Here is a 27,079-nt window from a genome sequence, read left to right as displayed (position 1 = left end):
CCAACTGAAACTGATTTACTCTGAATAAACAAAGTTTCTTTGGAACATGCATTTCAATGCAATTCTTACACTTGACTGACACTGTAAAGCCCTCTGTTCTCACTCTAATTCTCCCCTCCTCTTTTTCATTTGATACTCAAATTCACACTAGTTAGGTGAGCTTTAAATAAGAAAATGTACAACTGGATAAAAAATTTTTTTAACCATCACACTGGCTTACACAGCTGTCTTGGTCATGAAAACATCTGCCAAAAAAGAGTTTCTCTTTAAAATGGTTCATTCCCAACTCCAGTGTACTGTGTAGTAGAAATAATCGCACTGGAATAAATAAAAAGGTTTGAGTAGTAGGACAGCATCTATTTAAAATGGCATTTTAGTTGAAAGAAATACTTAAACTATACTTCGAAGTTAATTATGAGTCCTACCATTATGCATTAACTGGTTCAATGACACTGAAAACAGAAACAAAGATGCTGAGTAGATATAAAAAAATAAAACAAAAGAAACAGGGCAATAAACAAACCTGTTTCCTGTGAATTCTTGATCACAGAACATACACACACTACGAAAACTTGTGTCAGATCTCTCTTGTTGTTGCTGTTCTAGAATTTCTCTCTATGAAAAGAAAGAGATACAGTTATTCAGACAAAACCATAAGCATCAAATCATGCCATCACATAAGCTTATTCTACACTGGTAGAATACCAGTTATCTTACTGGTAACAATGAACATATAAAATTCAAATGTGCTGCTGGCACAAACCAGACGTTAGTACGTTTTGAGTGTGAGTTCCCACAAAACTTCCAAGTCTTTGCAAAGGCAGCATGTGTCCCAGCTAAGTTCCAGTAAAATTCTCTTAACTTCATATACATGGTGCACGGTAATAAATTCAATCCCCAGTGAGATCTTATGCAACTATTTAAATAATTCTGTATAAAATGTATAATTTAATGTTTCCACCTGTGATTCACGTTGACCTCTGGTACCAATGAGGAGGTTTATGGGCAAACACCTAGCGCCCAGTGGAATGGCAAACTCAGTCCTACATGGCTAACTGCAGGCAACCTAGAGGGCTTTTTCCTAACGCAGGACACAGCTCTGGCAGTTTCTGCAAGGAGCTGTGGCACATACCAAACCCAGGGAAAAGGAGAAGGTCATGGCCTTCACTCTGGCTCTGTTTAAGACAGGGCAACAGGCTGGGTCAGACACTTCACAGCACTTGGTGCACATTCCTAAGAACAACAAAATCAAACAGCAGGTGATTTGTCTCCATCGCTGTAACAGCAGCAGCGCAGTTATACTGTGCAGGTGCTATGCACTTCAGGTGGAAAGGCCATAATCATCTTGGACATGGATGAATCAATGTCTGGATTAAATTTTGCGTGTTTTCAGCCTAGCAGCATACCACTCTGTGCTTGTGTTTTAAGTACTGATAACTGGGAAAGGATTTAACTGCTGTGCAACATAAAGGTGCTTCTACCTGCTTTCTGACATTCAAGATCCTGACTGAATTTCTTAGGGGATTTTCTCAATCTCTTTATCTCTTTAGAACCTGCAGTGAAACTTTGTGTTTCTCACTTGTCTCTTTGGTAACTCTTTTATGTGGATTAATGCCCAAATTTGTCCACAGAGCCCACCTGAATTCAGCTTCGCCTGTTGGATAAACTCCAGAGAAGGCATAAAGGAAAGGAAAAGAGAAAAGAAAGACATACCCCCTAAACCCCAAAAGAAATGAGAGGAAAGCTTGAGCTTTCCTGCAGTGTGTCCTGCAGTGTGGATGTATCACACCACATCCCACTGAGAGATGGCAGGAGGCTGACACTGAGGAAACAAATGTGCCCTGTACTTCTCTTCCACAAAATCAGCATGCTACACCCAGTGAGGGGCAGTGGGGTGGGAAGATGTCTGTCAAGAGTATGAGAGTGCTGCACCTGAGATGCACTTGGCATGGGGTCTGTGGGTGCAATGCAATGCAACAAGGCTGCTCTTCTTCCCTACAGACATTTCCAGCCCTCTATTTCACTGCTGGGACTCCAAAGGAAGAGCAGCAATTACAATAACTTACATAAAACAGAAATTTTTCTGAGCAGAGACATTCTAGTAATGTATGTCAAGCAGAAACTGAAGTTATGAGGCAGGAAATGAGCAGTTTGCTTAAATACTTGCACCAGCTTCCAACCTCCTGGAATGTCTGGGGGTGTCAGCATTGATTCATTGTTGATACAAAGACAAAAATACCCAAAACATTAAAAAAAAGTGTTTGTTTTCTTTTTTTCCCTCTTCTTTTTCTCCTGTACCTCAGCCTTGATTCCAGCCTACTTCACAGAGATTGGGTTCAAAAGGGACATTGGAATGACTAACTGGGACAGGTATAAGGATATTGTTCCTCTAACTGTCCGTCCCATTTGCTCTTAGGTTCTTCCCTCCTCCCTAGTGCTCCTCTTCTTGAGTTGACTCAGCCACTGAAGTGGTACAGGTGAAAAGTTACACCTGAAAAGGCTGTAATCAATGACAGGTCAAATGACAGCCTTTGAAGGGTGCTGTGACACTGATGTAGAAGACATTCTTATAGCTCATTCAGGAAGCTGAGTCAATTAAAACAAGGAGGATGAGTTTCATGGTATGATGAAAACTAACTATGTAAAGATGTATGAAAAGAAAAAGAGGTTTGAAATTACATTAGACACATACCACAGGCTGCCAAGCTGAAGCAGGATAAAGGTGACAAGCAAAAGAAGATGGAGACAGGCTAATGCAGTAAAATGAAATAGCAAAAACTCACCTTCTTCCCCCACCCTCAAATACATCAGAAACAAAGAAAAAAAGGAGCATAGATCCAATGCAGCAAGAGACCAAACACAAGCAAAGAGGAATGTTTGGATCATGCAGGGCTTCAGTCTAATTATGTCACAACCGTTAAAGAAATGCATTTAAAACAAAAGAAAAAAAGAACCAGGATCGGCAAAGGATAAGAAATAGTTAAAGGTTGGACATTAATTGTACTTAGACCTGACATAATTTACCTAACAGTCATTATGGAATCAGATAAAGCTATTTCTGACTATTTGTATGACAAGTCTTCATAAACTGAGAGAATGGGCAAGATTCCAGAGTGAAAAAAGCAATTAAATACCCGACATAGGCAAAGAAGGGCCTACAGAATTCAGAAGTAGGTTTTAACATGCAGACATTACCAGCTACTCAGTAAACACTTCTGGTGTTGCATTACACTAAACTGGACTATCATCTCCATCTCTCCCAGTGTTTATCTTCAACCTCCTGAATCCTGGCACAGCTTAAGATTGTGACAAACTGGGCATCATACAAACAGTTCTTCCTGGGAAGCTACTGCAGCTTGTAGTCTTGGTGAAAACTCCTCTTCAGGATCTTTAATTATTGGGGGAAAGAGAAGCCCTTTCTCCTAAAACTGGTAGAGGTGAATAGCTTTATGCATGACAGCAAGACAAGGTCAGTGCTGTTGTAGGAAGTGTGGTTAGGGGATGAAAAATAGGTTTGGGGATGTTACTTTTTTATTTAAAGAAAACACCCAGGTGACTTATACTGACACTGTCCCCCCTCCATGTATCTCTAGTTTTGCTGCCAGGACTTCCTTGCCTGGTAGTGCTTGACAACTATGAATCCTTTGTCACGGCTGTGTTTTTCCAAAAGACCGTATCTGTTTTGTATTTCACATCCCTTTCAGCTATTTCAGCAAGCTGTGCTCTCTAACCTACTTCAGGCTCATTCCTTGGCCTCTCTCAATACATCACAGTCACCATTATGTCTCTGCATGACATCCACCTTGGCTAGCTCCCTGCTGCAATACAGCCTGAAATATTCCTAAACTGGAGTTTCAAAACTGCAGAATGAAATGCTTCAGGCAGCACATTTTAAAGACAGCATTTGTCCTTGTTTGGGCTTGCTGTTGGAGACAGCAGTTAGGATTCAAAGGCTGCAGAAAAATCACCAAAAGTTGTACAGTTCTGGTCTTTATTCTACGCAACTCACATGAGCCCATTTGCCAGCTCACTCTTAATTGCTGGACTTGTCTGGAGGTAAAAGGCTTTACAAAGCAAAATATCTATTTAACTTGCAAGTCAACGCTCAGATTGCAGCAAAAGGAAATGAAAAAATAAACAGACTTTATTGCTGTAACTAAAGCAGTGACTCCATTAGCCCCAACTACAGCTGCAACTTGATTTCACAAAATCCTTCTGTAAAAACTGAGGATACAATTCTGATATTCAAAACAGCGATAACTGCAAACTATTTTGCACCATAATAAGAATGTGTATTTCTTTCTTTCCTAATTTAATGACTCTGTAAACAAAATCAGCACTTGCTTTGGACTAAAGCTCATTCCAGAGTTTGAGGAAATGTCTACTTGCAGAGCAGATGAGATTGCTCACCTGCCGACAGACTCCTCATGCCCTTGGCACTGCAGTGGAGAAAAGGCTTAGTTGGTACAGAACTGCATAGTACAAAACACCACAAAACCAGAAACAAATGACCCTTAAAAAACAAAAAAGTACAGTCCAATTTATAGCAGCCTGGAGGTGTTTTTTGTAGTAAGATGGTACTATGAAAACATCAGCTGCATGCTCAGTCACAACCCTTTTTCCTCCCTCAAAGCCACAAACATGATATACACTTTGGACTGCATGCCCACATGCAAAATTCAGGATGTCTTTCACAAACTCAAAAGAATTGTTGAAAACTGTAAAAGATACAGAGAAGTGCAGTAATGATGCACTGTGAAGAAGCACCAAATAGCATTCCTCAACCTCAAATCACCTGATCACTGAGGTTGCAAAGGATCTCTTGAGAGCAACAAGTGCAACCCCTGCGCCCAAGCAAGGTCACCTCTACCTGGTTACCCAGGAGTGCGTTGAGTTTTCTTTTGACCGTCTGCACGGAGGAAGAGTTTACAATCTCTCTGGGTAACTTGCTCTAGTGTTTGACCACCCTCACAGTAAAAAAAAAAGTGAGTTTTTTATTTTCAGGGGGAATTTCCTGAGTTTTAATTCTTGCCCATTGCCTCTTGTCCTGTTGGTGAGCACAACTGAGAAAAATCTGACTGCCTTTTTCATTCATCGAGTGCTTACACACATCACTTATATCACATCACTGCGTTCCCCTGTGAACCTTGTCTTCCAGACTTAACAGTCCAAGCTGTCTCAGCCTTTCCTTGTATGTAGGATGTCGCAGTCCCTTAAGCATCTTTGTGACCCTGCTCCAGAGTTGCACAAGGAAGTCCATATCTTCCTTGTACTGGGGAGCCCTGAGCTGGACCCAGCACTCCAGATGTGGTCTCAGAGTGCTGAGTAGAGGGGAAGGATCATCTCCCTTGACCTGACTGCAACACTCTTCCTAACACAGCCCTAACAACAGGATGCTGTTGTTCTTCTTTGCCATGAGTGTGCACTCCAGCACAGGACTAATGAAAGACATAATGTAAGGCAGATAAATCAAGAGACAAATCATGAATGGTTTGGATAATACTAAGGACAAATTCTTCACTATCTCTTCTAATACTTTTAACCCTTTGTTATAATAATAATAATAATAAAAAATAATAGTTTCACACCTGCCAGGTGTGAAATGAACAAAGGACCAAATAGATGCTTTTCTCCCAATGTGTGGTTAGGCTGTGCAACCCACTCCTGCAGTGGGGATCCTGGAAGTTTTTGTGGGTTCAGAGTTGGAAGCTCATATTGCTGAACTCAGAAATTTTTGACCTGCCAGCTGCAGGAGACTAAATGATTATTTTGGGAAAGAATCACCACCAGATCAGAAGCCAGCACATACCAGAGACACATAGCTGCTGTCAAGGGTAAGACACTGATCTAGACAAACCTTTTTTACTGATCCCAGATAGCTCAGGAAGGGAAGCATGTTAGGCATGAATGCATCAGCTGTTTTTTTCTGAGTCCATGTCAGTCCAATGGGCCTACACAGGAATGCAGATTTTGGCTCAGGCAACTCCAACTCCATGTGAAATCCCCAGTGGAAGAACTACCACATTTCTCCTTTGCAGGAGCTGGGATCCTATGGAAAGCTGTGTAAGACTTGTACATATCCCTCCAGTTCCGGGGGATTCACTAGTCATGTACTTCAAGCTGAAGAATATTCCTGTTCCCAGCAAATGGAAATAGCACTCACAGAGTAGTTAAACCAACTGGATTTTGCCTGCCAATCCCAGTTTCCCTAGGACTAGAATTTGGATTTTGTAAGGTTCTCCTTCATTCTGAATGCACATCACTTAACATATCTTTATTTGCATGCTGTGTATGTACAAACTTGTAATATAAACATACCAGAAGAAACAGCATAACAAAGGGTTAAAAGGCCTGTGTTGACAATTCTCAGGACACAGCTGTCAGCACTAAACTGAGGAATGTATTTATGTAAAGACCATAAGGCCTGCAGTCCAACATCTCGGAGTACAGGTATGGGGTATGCTGCATCTCCAGTGGAATACCCTGCATCCTAACATGAGGAGACTGCCAACAAGGCTGCTAGGTACCAAGTGACATTCATTTCTAAATTAGCCCAACAGCAAAACCAGACTCCATATTTGTATTTCTAACAACAAAACAGAAAAAAACCCACTGGCCAACAATCTAGACTATGACTCCTGGAAGCTGGTCAGCACAAGTTGAACTTGAAGGACCATCCATTCAGAACTGACAATGCCTAAAAGTTCAGCAAGGTCTGTCCAAAATATTAGGCTGACATCAGGCAAGAAGAACCAGAATGGTTCACATGGACTCAAGAGCTGGCAATTCTTGTCCTTTGCATCTCACAGAAACAATACTGGCCAGTCTCACAAACCATGGTGCTATGAGACTGTGAATTCATGAAACCTGTGAAAGGGAGTGTCAATGCACAAAAAAAACTTGCTCAAAGATTTTGTAGGTAAGTATCACCTTCTCTGCTCACAGTATCACACACCAAGTTCTATTTTGCTGATTTCCCTAGACGTATACTATTTCATGAAAGATAGTGTGTCAATGCATTGTAGATCCTTGCAAGAAAAATGTTCAGCACACTCAACCTTTTTCATTGTTCTGGGTGTATTCTCCACTTGTGTGGAACACTGACAATTTATCCCAAGGAAAAATCTATGAACATGGGATTGTGTATGTTTGTGCAGCAGCTAGGGAAATGAGCTTCAAAAAATAATTCAGAATTTTGCCATCTAGCAAAAAAACCTTTCACTTTAAAATGCCTAAGTTACAATATATTATTCTATTGGAGTATTTACCTTAAAAAATGAAACAACAGTAATTTCTTACCAGTCTCTTTTGCTGAAGCTGTTCTCTGAGTAACCTGTCTTCTGGTAAAACATCACATAAAAGAAAATAATTGTCCTGTTCCTCTGTTAAGAGAATACAAAGTGTGAGTAAGGAATGGGAAGTTGCAGCTGCTTTGAACATTACTGGCAGATAATTTCCTGAGACTTTGGAATACATTAACAATGTGATTTTTAGCCTATGAAAGTCAGTTACTTTAATTTCATAATTTAATGATACATGTTTAAATATTTGTGCATATTTATATTGGAGTATGAAGGCAAAAGTCTTGCATAGCTTTTCTCCACTACCAGCTTTATTCATTTTTCTGATGGTTCTTCTGGACACATAAAACAATTAGCATTTATACTGGTTACAGATTAAAGTCAGCATGAAAGAAATATGAAATCAACTTTAATTTTATCTTATTAGTTATTTCCTTAAGTAATTATCAGTCTTCAGTAGCTATCATAATTTGGTTTATCCTCCCCTTGCTCTGATCTATAACATTACCTCTTACCATCAAATATTTTTCCACCTGTGGATATACACAACTGTTCAGTACCACACATTGAGACTTGCCTAATTTACATTTCTACTTATACGTTTTACACATATTTTATCTTTAGTAACCTTTTTACTATTTATGGTCATATCCAATTGAAGAAGGCAACAAATTTTATTCAAAGGTATTAAAATTACTCAGCATGTAAGAAAATACAAAAGAGAATGGGTTGAGATAAGACCGATTTTCTGGAGGGGGAGGGACAGGGTGAGGAGGAGGGAGGGAGATAGAGAGAGAGAAAGAGAGAGAGATGGCTCATTGAGTAGCAATTCTGCTATTCAGATGCTTGATTTGCAGTCTTCAAACTGAGTAGTAAGTGTTTGTAAGAGAAACAGAATGATGATTTTTGAAGTAATTTCCATGTTTTCCAGGGGTACTTTTCTTAAAATGATTTTGAATAATTAAAAAATTTACTTTCATCCATTTTGTACTCCGTTTTCACTTTCTAACCATCTCTGATACCAGCTGTATGCATTGTTTCCTCTCTTTTAACATCTCCATTGAGAATTAAAGATGCAGAAAAGCCCTCAAGTTCTTACCCATTTTAGGCAAACTGTGTTTTTCTGATAGAAAAGGAAAGCCAAAGTAATGCATCAGCTACTTCTGAGAAAAACACTTCCATCACACAGTCAACAGTGTCTCTATGATGGAATGTACCACCATACCAATGCAGCACAACAGTGAACTATGGTTTCAGACTTGTGTTGGAACCCAGAAACCTGCAGAGTTGTGTGGCTCGTGAAGATGTATGTATGTATATCTGTGAAGATCTATGTGTATCTGTGAAGACCTCTGTGTATCTGTGCAGATAACATCTCCTGGCACTCTTGGGGCAGGGACCACTGTGGCAGGGGAAAGGAAGGGCGATTGTGGCCCTGATGTCCAAGAAGAACTATCAGCATCAGGGCAGGTGGTGGGCAGGGTGAAGTCAGAAAAGACAGCTCACTGGGAATGTTTCTCATAATTTTGGAAGGACCATCACTAATTTTTTATGCAGTGGGTACCAACATCTCCCCAGCCAGGATGTGAGCAGCTCTGCTTCCAGGCCTTGATTTGCAACAGGCCCCAGTTCACAGCACATTTTGAGCAGACATTGAGCTCATCCTCACTCAGCACAGTGCTGAAGCACATGTTGTAATCCTTGGAAGAGGTAAGTTTAAGTATGTGCTTAAGAGTTAAACATGACTTCTGTGGTTTTCTGACCTAGTGTCAGACACACCTGACTGATCAAAGCAGCAGTACATGCCAGAAATTATCACATGATCTGCCACCAGGGAATAAGCAAGCAGCATACTTACCTAATGGAGCTTTTGAATTTGTTCTTATCACACTACAAAAGTCTGTGATAGGCTGTTCTGCAAATCTCCTCTTCCAGTACAAGATGTAGCTTTAAAAATAAGGGGGAGACGATCAGTGAAAAAGGAAACACCAAAAAACTTTTAATAAAAAATTGACTAGCTCTTGCTTTTTTTCATCCTCTAAATTCTAAAGTGTTTTTGTTTTTTTTTTAACTCCTATGTCCCTTTTTTCTTCCTTCATATTAGTTTTCAATTTTATGAAATTAATTCAGTTTCACTTAAACTGGGTTTAACCATGCTGTCAAAGTGAAGAACTCAATAAGCAGATTTGCACCAAGCTTTGCATAAACACTGTGACCTATTGACATCTTCAGACAGAAGTGCCATTCAGCTGCATCTTTACTGAAAAGATATATTACAGAGCATTCTCAAATTCCCAAAATATTGTGCTCTGTGTTTTGCAAGATGCAGTCAGGAAGCTGAAACTCAGTAAAAACACCAACTTGACAAAAGTGAGGTTTTGGCAGGTCTCCTGTGGAGTTACAGTGAAAGCAGTAACTTGGCAGACAACTTGGAAAGACAGAAAAATGAAGTCCCTGAACACCTGGGGGTAAGACAGCAGACAGAATAAGAAAAGACTTAAACACATCTTGAAAATTTAACCCATCAACAACAGTTGTTTAAAAACATTCTGTACTATCTTTGTTGGTATTACAGCTGCATCAACAGAACACAACCGAGATTAGATTTCCACTGAACTAGGAAGCTACTGTCTAACCAAGAAGAAATCATCACTTCATTTATATGATGAAGGGAACCAAGCAACTCTTGTGCCAATTATTCAGAATTTTACTATAAAAAATAATCTGAAAATGCTTAAGTGCTTGCTTAAATTTTTACTCATGTATGATATAAATCTTGTTTTGAGTTGGTAAAGTAAAGGCTATTCAATGATTGCTTCTTATTATGAGCCACCAAACTGGAAAAGAACAGCTGCAGCTTTTAATATTTGTGCAAGCTCTAAGTTTACTTTGCACAGTTATCACGTCCCATAGTGGCTCACACTGCCTCTACCATTCTCACCTAATATATTTGATGACTTCAACTGCAGCACAAGGAATCAGCACATCTTTCTTTCTGCTAACTCTGACATGGAGTGGACAACCTCTGGTGCAGCAGACACCTGAGCACGGTGAAGCCACCACACGTGGCTGAGGCTCATTCAGCAGCACCATCAGATGTCAGTAAGAAAGAGGTGAGTCTTTAGTTACCCCCCTGCCTACTCCTCTGTTTGCAATGCACATCGAAACAGCTGCTAAACAGAATGACAATACTTCCAGACTAAGTCATCCTTGAGCTTTTAGGACATAAATGTGCAAATGGAGAGATTTCAAGAGCTCATTTAATAAAAGTCTGTCCCTTCCACTGAGAGAAATGAACACTGGTACAAACCCGTAACTGCCCACAACTGTCTGTGTCATGGAAATTACAGCTAAGGGATTTCATATCGTAAGACTTAACCCAAATAATCAATGATCAGATAAAACAAACGCCTTGTGATATTTCCAGGGAGACAGAACGAGTGATCATGTTGCCTCATGAAGCAGAAGCTTATTCCTTTTATCTCTTCCCTCTGCCCTTATACCAACTTATCTTTACTCTTCGAAGTTAAAAAGAAAAAATTTTCCATTAGCATTCATCTTTTCTGGATTATCCACTTCTTGCAGTTCTGTCAAGAAATGTATTCCTAAGGCTGGCTGTAACTCACTGCTAAGTATAAAAAGAATACTATCTTTGCAGAGTTGATCCCTGTATTTTTCACACCTCAGTTCAACACTTCAGAATATACTCTCTTTTTTGTGCATAGTATTAGACTATTTTACTAATACAGCAAGTCAGAGAAAGCACACTTCAGAGCAACAATTCCATCATTTCATGTCCTGGGGCCACTTTCTATAAGATTTGGCTACCTTCCAATTGCATTAGCAGCAAAAAGAATCTAAATGGGCACTTTTGGAAGGGATGATTTTAAAATACATTTCTATTAATGCAAAATAATTCCCCCAAGCATGCTTAGACTGGCGGTCCATGACTGAGCAGCTCCGATTCCTTTACTTACCCAAAAAGCCTAGCACTATCTCCAAAGAACAGTACATTCTCCCTGTCTGCCTTCAGCAGAAAAGCAAACAAGAACTACCATCAGTTTTCAATTTTAAGCAATGTTAAGCTCATACATTTGATTAAGGATTTATATGGCTTACATTTCTCTTCATAAATTATATTGTATTATTTATTTTTTTTTTTTTTGAGTCTTGATAGACACAAGGTCTTGACTTTGAGTAACTAGTAACAGAAGGCCTACTAGAAAACTCATTCTAGTTGAGAAATTAGCCATCTAACACTTAAATACTACAGCAGAACTATCCATAGACTGGCAGGTAGCCTTCCTCCTGGCCCACACATTACTGTGGAAAGCAAAATGCCAAGCAAGTACCTTGTCTCTGAAGCTATAAGCCAGCTGGGGCCATGCCAGCTGCTAGAGGAAGTTAAGAAAGAGAAAGCCAAATGTGACCCTGGTGAGATGACCAATGACACAGCTGTAGAAGGAGTCACAGTTGTATGCAGATGACAGTAGTAAAGCATGATATAAAGTAGTAAAGTAGTAAAGATGAAAGTAGCAAAGTAATGTAACAGTAAAGCACAGTTAAGGATTAGATGTGATTTTGATGGGGGAATACTGTCCTTAAAGTAGCACAAACAAATTTCATCCCAGAATGTGAGAGATCCTATTCTGAGCAGCTTCTATGGACAATACACAGCATTAGGACATTCTACAGGGGTAGAAATAGTCTTGCCCTACACAAACAAAACCCCACATTAAGACAGCTGATTGTTTGGAATGGGCTTTGCTAAAAAACAGCTATCTGGTTTGGACACAACTTGTTGATTAGTGGCAGGATCTGAGAAGACCCTAGGATATATAAAAAAATGTCAAACACAGGGATTGCCATGTATTCTAAAACTGAGCTCCCTAGTCCCAGCAACATCTAGGCACTAGAGAGAGGGAAGGAAATAAGAAAACAACCTTACAGTCCAGCAGAAAATTGCTTGTAAGAAGAATTAACAGAATTCCTCCCACAATGTCTTTTAAAATAGATGATCTCTAGTTTTCCAAAGCCTTCAATAACATCTGCACACACACACACACTCATTTTAAATTATATAACCCTTACCTTCTAAAATCTGCAACCAGTTTCACATCTGCTATGACGAGCTTGTGTTCAATAATCATGTGCTTCAGGAGCTGGTTTTGTTCTGCTAAGACATAGCATTCTGTGCAGAAAATACAAGGCACATAGGGAGGACCTTCTACAGCATCAACACCACCTGGACTTTCTGGCAGAGACAGCGGCTCCAAAATACACTCAGTATCTAAAATAAATAATAATAATAATTAGTTTTGACTAAGTAAATAAATGTAGAGCTCTTGGAGTACTTTTAGGTAGTACATGTAAAACCTGTTTGAGTCTTGGTTTTGTTGCATGGATCACTTGAGGAGCAAGATGCATGTAAGCAGGTTGACTGCACTGATTCCAAGAAGGACAGTGGGAGGTCAGCACAGGACAGTTCTCAGGTGTCTGTCTCAAATGAAACTCCAGTCAGTCACACACAAATGCTCTGCTTATTACTAAACAAATTTTATGATGGGAAATATACTTTTCTTCTTCTTACTATCTAACCTACCTGCTGATATGAATGAAGCTGCTCTCTTTGTGGCTCCCTGAGTCAAATTGCTCAGAGTATCGGAAAAGATTTAGACTGTATAGCACAAGCTGTTTGGCATGTTAATTTTCCTAATTATACTTTTATTTATTGCAGAATACTTCTATGATTTTCTGACTGTCTCTTGAAGATATGCATTTGTCTTGCCTTTTTTTTTCCCCATTAACATCTAATTTACTGTTCTATGACAGAAGACTATCCTTGACAAAGATTACTGCCACACAGACGTTTATGCCCACTGGAACACTTTCTAATTGTATAGATGTTGAGGAAGGGGCAGCCATGCTCCATGTGGAAAGGTCAATGGCCCATGTTTGTACCATGCTATATCAGTCAGACACAGGTTCCTCAAATGACACCACACAGAGGTGAATCACTGCCACATGCTGTCCTGGGGTTATATGTGTGTGTTCCCCATTTAAACAACACTGGTCTAAATTCATAAGCTCTTCCATTGGCATGAATTAGTACAATTCATTAAGAAACACTGACCCAGAGAGCTCAACAGTTGGCCCCATTAGCCTAACCAAATTCCAGCTGTCCAGAAGTAAATTGTAGTGTCCATTTTCCAAATTAGTCATACCTCAGTCTTGGGTTAGGGTTTATCTTGGAAGCAAATGCCAATTTCAACACGCATCTTCAATTTTAGCTACATCAATTTTGGATAGCAAAGAGTAAACAGAAGAAAGCTCCCCATTTTCCTGCCCTCTTGAAGCTGAAAACTGAAAACATGGGCGTCCAGGACTCTTGCATTATGAAGTTAGCTTGTGCAGCAGGAGAATAAACTGCGTCTCTGGATTCCTGCAGTGACATGAACACCTCTGTAGAAAAATGAAATTTCACAGAATGACAATGGATGAGACTGGAAGGGACCTCTGGAGGTCATCTGGTCAAGGAGGACTCTCACACAGGACCACCCAGGGCTGGTTGCCCAGGACCACATGCAAATGGCTTTGACTCCACAACCTCCCTGGGCAACCTACACCAGTGCTCAGACACCCTCACAGTGCCATTTCCTGATATTCTGAGGGAACCTCCTGGGCATCAGTTTCCAAAGATAGGCCTTCTCTCAAGTCTGTTATTTTGTCACACGTGACTTTTAAAATATGCATGGTTAAAGGTACCTTAATTAATATTTACTAGACAGAAGAAGCAACTTTCAGTCTACAAAAAACACATATATATGTTATACATTGGCAAGTATACTAAATCTGACTGTGGTAATTTGCTCACATGGAAAATTTGAAAAATAATTTAAAAATTCACAGTAATTTAGCTTTTTTCCCAGGAGAATAAGTTAATGTACCAGTGCTCTACCCCACCTTCTACCAAGACTCTGAAATAACCAAAGGAGGGCTGTAGAATCCCATTCAGAGACGGACCTGGGAAGCCCCTGTAAGTTCTGTGACAAATCTGTGTTCAGGCAGCGGAACAGGCACAGAGAGGGGAGTGAGACCTTGTCCTCCACCCCACACACACTGTCCAGCAGTGTCTGCTCTGCCAGCGTGGACATGCTGTGCTCCAAAGCAGCCACGACACAGGCAAGGCTCCCTGATGGGGTGCCCCAGGGGACTGAGGGTAAGCTGGAGCTACTGGAAGGTAGGAGCCACTTCACAGGTGGTAAAGGGTATAAAACCATAGGAAACACAGCTTTATCAGCTCTATGCTGCTCCTGGAACAATATAGATGCCCTGCACAGCTGCTGAGGCTTCTACTTAGGACTTCTGAAAAATACAACTTCCTGGAAAGGCACTGACTTGACTGAAGACTGATGTCTAGGTTGCACTGAATTCAATTTATCCCATAAAACTAAGCACTGTGGAAAGATGGCAGCACACAGAGCATGGTATTACCCGGAGCAAGGCAACTGCTGTGCACAATCTAACACTTTCCTTCTCATAATTTTATCTACACTTTAGCCCATTCCCTTCCCTCAGAAATTTCTTTAAACTGGCATTACAGAAATTGTTCCATTTTGTCCTGTTTTAGGAACAGCACAGGCCACACTATGTGCTAGAGCAATCCTCATGAAAGAGTCAAATCTCCCAAGCAAAATTGATGGTACCTGCAAGAGTCCAGCTTTCTCCATTCTTACAGTCAGTTCTGTTGCCTGAAGAAGCATTAAACCATGTTTACTGAGAAAAGTAGAACTTAATTTCCTTTGCAATTGCTGATGCCAACTGAACTAAGAAGATACTCTCTCAGCCAGTTCAACAGTACCCAGTAAGCAGCAACACTGCTTTTTGTTATGTTTTGGTATAGGTCTCTGGCAATGATCTATTTAAACCTTTAGAAATACAAATAAGTAAACACCTGCCTCAACTTTCAACAGGTAGGTGTGTACAGCAGGAGCTGGTATGAAACTTAGATAAGGAGCTGATACAGTTATTTTCTAAAGGTGCTTGTGAATAGCAACCGCTTGGGCTGGAAAAACAGAACTGCTAAGTCTTTAACTGTAGTCATGAGCTGCTGAAAGGAATAAACTGGGTGAAGATTTTTTTTGCTTCGGAAACAGAGTAGCTAACACTAAAAGAGAATAACTTTAGGCTACCAGAGCAGTTTGGCAAATGCAGAAGCTTATGCAATTTCTTTCGAAGGCACTTAAAAGAAGAGGCAAAGGAAAAAGGAATCCATGTAAATATCTTTTTACTCATCTGCTACAAAATACACTAAACAAGAGAATAAATGCACAGAGCTGAACAAATGCACAGCCTTTAGCGTAGCACTTACCGAACTAATGTAGCACAAACCTCAAAACAGTACAAATAAATCTAAGCATAATATTGAAATCCCTGCAAAAACAGCTAATTGTGTTTTTCTATCTGGAACAGTGATTACAGGTACTGAATAAAAGCTGTTAACCATAGCACAGCTCAGGGCTAACAGGGAAATGAAAACTCTTAGATGCATTCTCAGACTCCAAGACTCCTACATGCAGAGACAATTTTAAATGAAGTAAAAGTAGCAAGCTTTTCTCTTAGAATCTACTGCAACAAGAATAACTTCACAGGGACAGATTAAACACCCCTCTAGTGCATGTGCCCTGTTTGACAAGGGTGAGAAGCAGTTACCTAGGGGTAGTAAAAAAATAGGGCAAACAAACAGTATTCACACAAATAGAATAGTCTCCCAGAAGTCTGACTATGGAGAGTTTAAGTCAAAGTCTATATGAGTCTCTCAGTTAAGCAGCTTCTACGTTTTTTCTCTCCATTGACTTATTTCTGCACTATTTCAAATTGCTGGTCTTTCAACACCTACAAAAACTTGCATCAACTTTTCATGTTTTCATAACGGCCCTTTATTCCTCGATGTCCTGGTTCATCTCGAGGCTAGTTCTACTCTACCCTTCATGTACCATGGTATGAGGTAGCTTGAAAATGTCCAAGAGTGGAAGAAAATATGTTTCTAAATCAGCACAGGTTTTTCTTTTTCCATCTCTCCTCTATTCACTTTTTATTTCTGGTATTTCGCTTGCTTTTAGGATTGCTGAATTATCCACTGATTCTCTTCAATGATTCAAAGTCTCCTAAGTTGTGAATCAGGTGTTAATGCACAAGACAGTGGTCATACCCTTTGTGTGTTCACTCTGTGTGTTACTCTGCATTCGTTAACACTGAGTAGCACTTTTTTGGGTACAATTTGCTCAAATAACAGGAGATTCCCTACAATGCTTCAGCTGGCCCTCTTACTTACCACTTAGGGAAAAAAACATGTATTAACAGCAAAATATATCACCCTTCCTATTGTGTCTGTGATGAACAGCACAGGACTCAGCAGACTCCCTATGAGAAGAGAGCCCTATAAAACTCATCCATTGAGTTTTGGATGAATCATGTTGTTGACCCTGAGTTTTTCTTCTCTGCCTAACAGAAAAACAGCATGACTGTTATGCAAAGAGATATCCCAAAGGCTTCACAGAAAGCCCTCTGAACTCAGGAACTAAGAAAATCCCTTTCTCAATCACAGAACTGGCAGCTGACACCATGTTGTTCAACCTTTAACAGGACAGATAAAACTATGGTCTTTAACAGCTAATTCAGAGCTAAAAAATGCAGATTAGTAGAAAGAAAAGAACAGAGGAATACATTCTTTGAAAACTAAAACTAAGATGTATACCGAGTTCTTCAGGGGAAAATAAAACAAATACTCTGAAGATATCTGAGAATGAGATGGTATAGAAAACAATTTACTTTCAAAACTGGAATTAAGCACTGTTTTTCATAAGCAGCCACAGGATACCCAGTACAATGGATTTCTGATCCCTGCGCAGGGACTGTACACACCACCACAAGTGGGGAAAACAAAAAAACTAAATAAAAAAAGGCTGCCTGTTATAGAAATTATATGGCTTTATTTTACTTTAAGAATTGTTTGATATAGACTAGTTCATCTTCACAGCTAGTGAAGCAACAAGATGAAAATGGATTAACTTTCCTTCCTGGAACATTTTTACTTTTGAATACAATTATTCAAAACCAATGTTCATTTGCACAATTAAGTAAACGTTACACCCACACAGTTATAACACAGACTACAGCAGAACAGGCAATGTACTCCACCTGCACAATTACACATGCAATTATCACAGAACAATATGCTGTGCAATTTTACGGCCAATACAAGAGATATTATTATCTGAAAGAAAAGGAAGGAAAGATTCAGCATTTGAATGGGAGTTTCGAAAGGCAAGGTCGCCAGAGATGTTTAGCCAGTGTAACTGCTTGCTGCCACCAAGAAGCACAGAGATGTCTCATTATCCTGTTCTTCTCCACCTTATCCCACCACTCCTAACCATGTACCATTGCCCTTCTGCTTGTGCTGTCTTCCAGGCTTGCCAAATCCTGTGATGAGTCAATCCAACTCTTTACCATTAAGAACCTTCTCTTCTTTCTGTTAAAGAATGTTGAGAATGGTCACACAAGAGTCCACCAAGGGCAAGAGCAAACTATGGAGTGCATGGCGAGAAGCAGTAAGGTGAAACAGAGCCTTCCTCCCAGCTTCCTCCTCTCTTCTCAGCTTTACAGCCTCAGCTGCCTCATACAATTTTAGCATAAGCCTGCCACAGTGTACAAGGTTTCTTCAAAGGCATTACACACAAAGGGAAAGAAGCCACTAAGATTCTCTCACTGCTTGATAACAAGGACACTCGGCACTGGCTTCAGTTTGCAGAATCCACTGTTGCCAGCATGGGCACACTAAGTGCAGTGCGGAGCTCTTGTGCTCAATTCTACTTGGTTGTACATCTGAACTGTCTGCTCTGACTAGCTCTGGGACAAACTAAACACTGCTGCATGAATTACATTCTCTGACTAGAAAGTGGAGGCATATGGGTTCAGATAAATGAAGTAACTTCACTGTTAGAACTCTTCACCCACACAGCTTGGCCCTGATGCAACCTGCAGCCAGCCTCAGAGCCCAGGGAGCAGCAGACTCCTCCAGCAGGCAACCAGCAAGCTGAGGGAGAAACTCCATAAACTGCTCTGCAGGGAATGCTGAGCACAGGAACACTCACATCCTTCTTTTTGAAGCTTTGCCACTAGATAAAAAGGAATGAGAGTCACAAGACTGGAGGAAAAGTAGGTAAGTCCAAAGACAAGGGTTTTTAACGAGGGAAGAAGAAATTGAACTATTTTAAAACAGATTAATTGATTGATTATTAAATGAATAGTACTTTGAAAATTCAAAGCATTGCAAAGTCTGAGAATTTAAATGATCAAAAAGGAATTCATACAAATTTGCTTAAGACATATTTATGTGTTTCCTGTCATTTTTTGTAGACTATGGCACAGCAACAAGGCCTTAGGCTGAGGACTTTACAATGTAAATATCCCACTGTTGGTAACACAAGGATAATGAAACAAAATAAGAACATCTGCTGGAATGTTAAGTGTCTTTCTAATTAAATTCAATAGTTGAATGGATCAATTCATTACCAACAAATCTGGTTTATTATCTCATTAATGCAGCTGGTTAATATTATGAGGAGATTAGCACAAGAACCTGAAATGATCCTAAAACAAAAATGAACACAACAAAGACATACTGGTGAGTACAGGAGTCCAAATAATGAACAGAAGACAGGTTTTTGGACACGAAAAGAACAAAGGCAAGAAAGAATGACAGGAAAACAAAAGACACCTAGCAAACCTGGCACTCCACACTAGCACCCCAACAGATGCTGAATGGAAAACAAAAAGGCTGAGCGCCCTCCCCCAAATTCTCATTGATTACATGGCAAAACCGTTTAGTTGCCGAAACAACCAAGCCCCTACGGAGGCTACACTGGGGACCCAACCTGTATTCCTATAGGTAATTCTGCACAAAAGAGTGCTGCATTTAAAACTCTTTAGGAAATGAGCAGTTTTAAAGCTTTGTTTTGGAACCAATTGTTTTTGAGACGATGAAAGAGTATTGAGAAGGATCGGCTGGACACTTGAAATACATACTTGACACTTCCCCATTTTGCAGCCCTGGCACTGCAGCATCTATTTGTTGGCACAGCAGCATTCCTAATTTGTGGCCATATTATTGGAAGTAATTTTATAGTGATTACAGGATTTTTCCTTTGTTTTCCAGAGTACAAAAGATGGATGACTAATGACTTGCCAAATAAACAGTATTCAAAGCCAAAACTCAGAATAATGAAAATACAACACCCTGTCATGGTCCTCACCAATACTACATGCAAATATGCTTCCTAGTGAAAGAAGAATCAATGTACATAATCATCTTCTAACTCAATATATTATAGCCCTCAAGTACTTCTATTAAGCTGAATTAAGTCTGAGTTCATGAGGAATTATTTAGCTATTACTTCTGCTTGTTAACACACTATGAATGATACTTAGTTAAAATATCCATGTGCTCTAGGGGACAACACATCCTGAAGCTTCCCCCAAGATCAATCAGTCTCAACCCTGCCTGTTTTTTCATTGAATGCAAATGAGCACTTCAAAAGGACACTTAATCCTACAGCTAAAGCTTGTCACTTTTACAGAAACTGTACGTATTCTGTAGCATTTGCTGTCTAGGAATATGAGAATTTTATTCCAGTTAAATGACAGCTTTAAGAAAAGCTGTAAGTTACCGAATTCTAATAACTCAGAACAGAGTTTCTATAGAGCAGGTGTCTGCTGGGAGCTGGAACTAACAGAAATACAACTGTGCTTAATAGCCATATTTAACAGGGTTGCTCTGTCGGGGAGCTTAGGATGGTGCAGTTTCATTAGCATTAACAAGTGTTGCTATGGGTACCGCAGCACAGGCATCAGAACACAACTGAATAGGACTGGGAAAGTGATTAATAAAAATGTTAAGTGTTGGAATTTTAATAAAACAAAACCAATGTGCTTGCCAATAAGATCATGTTTAAATAATAGACTACATTACTGCCCAGTTCAGCAGCAGATACATGCCACTGCTTGTTGTCTTTCTACTGGAGCCCAGACAAACGCCCACATCTGTAAAGCCCAGGGCAAAACCTACTGTTCTCACACAGAGGGACACACATGTCCACACCCACACTAATGAAAGTGACCCTAGTAAGTATTCATAAAAATTTTTAAATGCTGATGTTAATATGCAATTTATAAATATTTAACACACTACAGCAGGTTCTACTGAAAGCTCAGAGCTGTATAATGCCTCATTTCTGAGTAAATGACACAGACATTAGTGTAACTAAACTCAGGGTTTAATATTTTGGTCATAAGAATGAAATAATATTTATCTACTTCAGAATTATATACTGAATAGTTTTATTATACTTTTTAGAACTTCTCTGATTTCTTATGACTACTGTTAAACAAAATTTCTGTTTACTCTTCCTTGTTTAGTGTGATCACATCATTTGGTAGACATGGAGAACTGAGATCCATATTGTGTACTAAAATAAGGGATTAGAAGCAATGACTAAACCCTAGGCTATTATCTGGAAAGATTAACAAGTAATTATGTTGCCTGAAACTCAGAATATTGAGTTACAAAGAAGAGGAAGAAAATATCCAACAGAAGAATTTGAAATAGAAGGACAAACGTGACCATCCAGGTTCTTCTTCTGTACTTACCACCCAAATCTATCTAACAAAAATGAGCAGCTTTTTTCTGGTAAACTTGCTATTTAGCACAAAGGAATAACAAAAACATCATAATAATAACACAAAAGCAATGCTGTTTAAAGTTAAGGTATAAAGACAGAATTTCTGCTATTTTCATATGAAGGCTCCTGGGGAAAAAAAGAAATAAAAAAAAGAAAAGTACAATCTTCTGTCAAGGTGATCTAGACCAGCATTTAAAAACATTAAAAAATACATACTGGAAGGCATCATAAGTTAAAAAATGTATATCCAAATGCAGTATTTGTGTATGTTATCACTGCTTAACCCTCTGCAAACAGCAGCAAGCTGGAAAAAGGCATGTCTTACTTTATATTTACTGTGTCTTGACCGTAGCTCTCCCAGAAAGGAGGGGGTCTTAACAATGTGTTTAATATGGATAGTAATACTTCATTGCTATAATTTATCTTTGCAGTGCCTTTAACAAATACTGTACCGAGCCTAGTAACTTGTATTCCAGCATTGCAATGTAAAACAGATTAATTACCTTACTCTCCACTTTTTATCATGATCATTTAGTAGTGATCAATAATGCTTTATTACAAGGATTTCCCTTTTCTTGTCACGTGTTCTTTTCCTCTGACAGGATTCAATTTCCAAGCACGTTTATCCTTTTGATGTTTAAAGAATTGCCTTGTGGTCTTTTTAAACAATTGCTTTACACTTTGTAACTAAAGAAAAAGCTGTTTGTTTTGCCTTAAAAACATAAAGCCTGCTTCAGCAGTTCCTGTAAGACACCCCATGTCATTATGATGGGAATTTCTACCATGCTCCTAACTAAAACGTTTGCATTGCAGGCTTTACAACTTTTCCAGTGATAGACTTTTCTTGAAAAAGGCAAGTATGTGAAAAAAAAACCAACTACAAATAGTGTGAAACTTTTATTTTAAATACTTTAAATATCACTTTAATTTTTTCAGACTTGTATAAATTAGAACTAGGCAAGGCTCAAAATGCATCCTGAGAGGTCTCATTTCTGGCATCCTTGTGTATGTGGGTGTCATACTGACAGAACAGGCTGAAATCTCAGATATTCTGATTGAGCTTCCTGACACACAGAGAGCCTTCAAGGCTGAATTAAGTGAATTTTGTAGTTAATGAAGAATCTGTATAAGGAAGAGGTCCTGTGATGTTAGAATCTCTGTGGTCTGTTGCTGCTTTCTCAGCGAACTGGAGTTTTTCCACATGGAGAGTAGCAAAATAAGTGGTTTCTACTTTTAGAATCAAACCTCCATAAACCAGTATTCAAACTGGAAAAAACAGTGGCTCAAAAGGAAAGTTCATTATAATGTGCAGTGATGTGAATCAACATAATTCAGCCTAACTGATACCATGATTCAGGAAAACAAAGCTTTGACTGTACTTCAAATAATCCACTATTTATACTCTTTACGCATACATTTTTGAGAATTATTTTGAGAGGAAAGTATTTTTAAGTCAGGGTTCAAATAATTATGTCTTATAGATCCCAGGGACATCTCAGAGCAGGCTATATTAAATTTCTGTGAGAGTATTCTGACTTGGTACCAGAGTTTGAAATAAATATTTTTGTGATATTCTCCTCTGTGCATTCATTAAGCATATAACACAAATAATCTTGACTCCCCAGGTATGATATTTGCTTACTAACTGATAGTGTTATTGTAGCTCATGAACACGGACGATACAATAATTGAAATTAACTTCATTAAGAAATAGAATTAGAATGTTTGAGTTAGTGATACAAGTTGCTTACATTTTTCAGGCAACATTTTGCTAACTGTATAAATACATGCAGGCTCCCGAATATTAAATTAGTACAGTAATGACACAGACTGCATGTTTTCATTCCATATAAGACAAAATCAAATTAAAACTTCCAGCAGGATGTTTTTTTTTACATACCGGTCTTCAGAGAAAAATCTCTACCTCATTTAATCATGCATTACAGAGTCATAATAAAATTTGGTACTGGCACACTGGTCAAGACAAATGCTAGCAAAATGCTCCTCTGACAGCGGTATCACTCAGAACTGCTCGCATTTGTTTCATAACCATTGCCTGTTTTATATTGTGAGCCTCGTGCACTTCCACCACGGGACTCACAGGCCCACCCTGGGGCACATGCCATGAACCTGACATGAGGTTCTGGATGGGAAGGTGCTGTGCCAGGCTTCCCCAAGCTGCCCACCAGCCCTGTCTCTCCTCTTGCATCTCAGCACAGCTCTGACCCACACAGGAATCTTGCAGCCCCCCATCACTCTCCAGCTGCTTTGTGCATTGCCTGGGTTTAGAAATCTGTTTTGGAGCATGTGAACAGGATTTGTTTGGAGCCCAGGTATATGAAAAATACATCCCAACCCTTAACAGAAATGCCTGGGTCTAAACCAAGGGGATGCTTGGTGTGGGAACACTCAAATGGATTTATGTAATCCAAAGCAGAAATGCCAAACCGTGCAGTACCAGTTGCAGGGACTGTGGCACCTTTATCTACTGTGCCCTGTTATTTGTTCAGGTGAACAGAGGCACACCACGAAAAATCATGAGCTTGAAACGGATGGCTTGTCAAGTTATAGAGCTTCTATACCAGAGGGGTAAACAGAAGGCGTTTAACCTGCTGCAACTACACAGGGCAAGCAGCTTCTCCTTGGGTACAGAGTCTCTGATGACAAACGAGAGGATGACCAGAATCAAACAGAAACAGCTGGGCCAGTTCACACTGGCCTGTGAGTCATAAAAATCAGACAAAAACCCATTAAATTTAATAAAAAAAACAAAACAAAAAACAAAACAAAAAACAAAACAAAACAAAAAAAAACAATTGGAAGACATGGTCCAGTGAAAACAAGAGGCAAAAAAATCGAAAGAAAATTTCAAGAAACACAGTTGAGATGTATTAAAAAGCACAGATGAGTGTCTGTGGACCACTGAAGCTACTGACAAAACACCTACTACAATTTCTAACTTAAAGGTCCACTATAGCAGAATATTAGGACAGAATGGCAAACAAGCAGTGATCATTGAAACACCTGCTGGAAAATCAGGTCTTAGGATCAATGGTTGAGCTATTGCATCTATCCATTTCCTGTGGAAACATTAAAAGTTAACATGTACTGCTATGACTTGGGTTAGAAGGGACCTAAAAGAGCACCTAGTTCCAACCTGCTCCCAGCCATAGGCAGGGATGCCACAGCACAATTTCAGTCTGGTTATGTGGTTTTAGTGGTACTGATTAATACATTATTTAATACAACAATTATCAGGTCACTGAACACTAATCTTTTCCCATTCAAGTGACTATAATTAAGTACTGTAGACAGCAACTCTGCATAAAAACCCGGACTTTTACAAACACATTTCCTGATTTCAGTGAGACACTGGTCAGGATGATGTGCCCAGCTCTTCAGAGGCACAGACCTGCTTTAAAGTTGTACAAAACTCACCACATTTTTTTCCTCCTGCTTCTTGAATGTCATGTTCTTTCCTGCATTGTGTGAGGCTTTTATTGATGCAATATTTAAAGCTACTTTAAAAAGCCCACAGAAAGACATTCAAATGCTTTCAGGCTTTTCTCCCAGTTTCAGCCTGCTGGGAGTTTGTGGAGGAGAATGTCAAGCAAAAACCTGAGAGAGACTGGGAACAACTGCAGTTTTAGGATATAAATGGTCACACAAAGTAGAATTCTAGCAGAGGTTTCAAGACAGGATATGGTGGAAGGAAGCACACAGGGCTGGGAAAGGTCATGAAGAGTGTTTGGTTAGACAAATTTAACCTATACTGAACTTTTTTTTAACTTTAGTTAAAATACTTTAGGCTTGCAATTTCATTAATACCTCAGGTTTTTTTCTTCCTTTCCTACTGTTCATATACACAACCATATGCTAACCATATGCATAAGCATATGGTTCTTCATCAAGAAAGCTGAAGCTGGCTAAAGCCTCAAAGGGTGAACTCTAAGACCTGTTTATAGGACAGGCACACCCTGTGGCAGCCATCATTGCTGACAAGAATCCACAACTTCGGTGCTCTTCCATAAAACCAGTACTCCCCAGTAAAAACAAAGCACTGAACAAGGTGTTTCAACAGGCATAAATTATCCTGTGTTACACTCAGAAGATTCAAAACACTTGAAGGACCTCTCCAGCCTATACCTCTACATCTAAATAAAGCATGTCCACATCTATTATTTGTTCGAGTGATGAAAAAGCTTTTTTGGGTAAGAATCAGGTATTTGCCAACACAGTTTAAAGGTTTTCATCAATCTGAGGACTGATGAAACACCATTCACTGTTGCTCCACTGCAGGTAACAGAAAGACTGAGCAGAGGTTTCAAAGAACTTGAAGGCTTTAACATGCAAACAAGTTACCATGTTTAAGCCATGGAGGCAGTCTGGAGCAGCTCACATCTAAATGAGCTCTGATTAGAACATAGAGGGGTTGATACTAGGTAGTTTGTTAATGTGGCAAAGCCTTTACTTGCTACTGAGCAGGCAAGAATTGGCTTAGACTACTAGAATGAAACACAAAGATAAAGGCCATCCATCTTCGCTTTTAAACTATGAAAGTTTTCTGAATTCAGAGAAAACCAAATAGCAAGTTTCACTCGGTATTTTTGGGCAATACAACATATCCTATGCCTTGTGCTAACAGAAAATACGCATTCATGCTGAGGTGTGGGGATGACCCTTGTCTTCAGATACAATACACTGAACATTTGCAACACAATTATTTGTAAAATTATGGCAGGAATCACAGGCACTTCGGATCTCTATTACCAACCACTACAATCCATCACCTATTTTATTAAGCCATTATGACATGTTTAATGAAATATTTAGTTTCACTTGTATATTCTCCCATCGTCAGGTATTTAAGAAGTGTGATGTGAAGGCTAAAAACACTAAAATATTACTGTAACAGCTACATGAAAGGATTCTTCCTTTTTAATTTTCAAACAGAGAAGCACATAAAAGGGGATTTTACAACAATAATTTAGTAATTTCCAGTCCTCCAAAAGATCCACTTGCTTATCAGGCAAATGTTTAAAAATTACTTTGAGATTGGATTTTTAATTAAAAATCAAAAAAAAAAAGGCTCTTAAAACATTTTTAAATAATAGTGCTTTAGGAGATCCATTCTGGTAATCATATTAAAATAAATCGTGTTGCACTTCCAGAATTAATTAGTGAACCTGTCCTCCAGGTGTAATTGCTAATTGTTCAGCTCACAATGATTAATCTGCATCCTTTACAGAGCTTATAATGCCTACTAATAAAAGGAATTTCTTCTCTCTTTGTCCAAAATCTGTAGTATGGTGGAAGCTGCAGGTTTTGAAATCCTCTACTGCACACAAAGATTTAACACGAGAAACATCATTGGTAGTATTCTGGATGCTTGAAAGTGCCCTGTGGGAAAACAACTGAGGATGCAACCACATGCATGACTGTTAGGAACTGGTGGGGGTTTTTGAGGAAGGGTACTGAGACGATATCAACCTCTAAACACATGAAACAGAAATGGGCAGATACACGTGGGCTGCTCATCAGGCTAAGATCTGAGGATCTCTCATGAGTGAAGAGATGAGAAGAGACAGCTGTGTGCTGGGGGCAGTGGCTGCTCTGTCACCTAGCTGGAGTTTCACCCACGGACACGAGCAGCCATTCACCACCATGCATGTGGATATCCACCCCCATGGATATTTGAGAGAGGAAGGGTGTAGAGCACTCAATCTGATCTGAATAGGAGTGGTAGTAAAAGGAAGCAGGGCCTGGGAAGGCACCTAGTCCACCAGTTATTTGGTTAAGGACTATTCAGTATAAAAGAAACAACAAATAACAAGGAAAGCGGTAGATTACACACAAATATTAATGAACAGGTGAAAACAGAGTAAGTTTTCTCTGCCAATACAAGAACTAATGGCATTAAAGGAACTACTCACACATCCTTGAACAGGGTCAAGATGAACTTTTGTCACTGATATGAAAGGGGAAACGTGTGATTATCATATGTGAGGGTGTTTGTGGATGGGATCAGAAGGTGATAGT

At 39.3% G+C, this 27,079-nt stretch overlaps 1 protein-coding gene across 1 annotated transcript in view; it reads right to left on the bottom strand.

The window, feature by feature from the left end:
- Nucleotides 1–27,079, bottom strand: part of ZNF277 (zinc finger protein 277) — a 44,758-nt gene that overhangs the window by 13,577 nt on the left and 4,102 nt on the right. Inside the window, exons 2-5 of the mRNA XM_005519271.3 lie at nucleotides 12,393–12,591; nucleotides 9,160–9,248; nucleotides 7,300–7,382; nucleotides 524–615 (exon numbers count right to left, since the gene is read on the bottom strand). Of these exons, the coding sequence (XP_005519328.2) occupies nucleotides 524–615; nucleotides 7,300–7,382; nucleotides 9,160–9,248; nucleotides 12,393–12,591 (463 nt within the window). The remainder of the gene's footprint in view (nucleotides 1–523; nucleotides 616–7,299; nucleotides 7,383–9,159; nucleotides 9,249–12,392; nucleotides 12,592–27,079) is intronic.

This window comes from Pseudopodoces humilis, chromosome 5 (assembly GCF_049639895.1).
Source record: "Pseudopodoces humilis isolate 2021_Gansu_Grassland_sample_001 chromosome 5, ASM4963989v1, whole genome shotgun sequence".
In the NCBI taxonomy this organism is placed as follows: domain Eukaryota; kingdom Metazoa; phylum Chordata; class Aves; order Passeriformes; family Paridae; genus Pseudopodoces; species Pseudopodoces humilis.
Note: the sequence above shows the minus strand (reverse complement) of the source record. Positions and strands in the feature narration are given on the sequence as shown.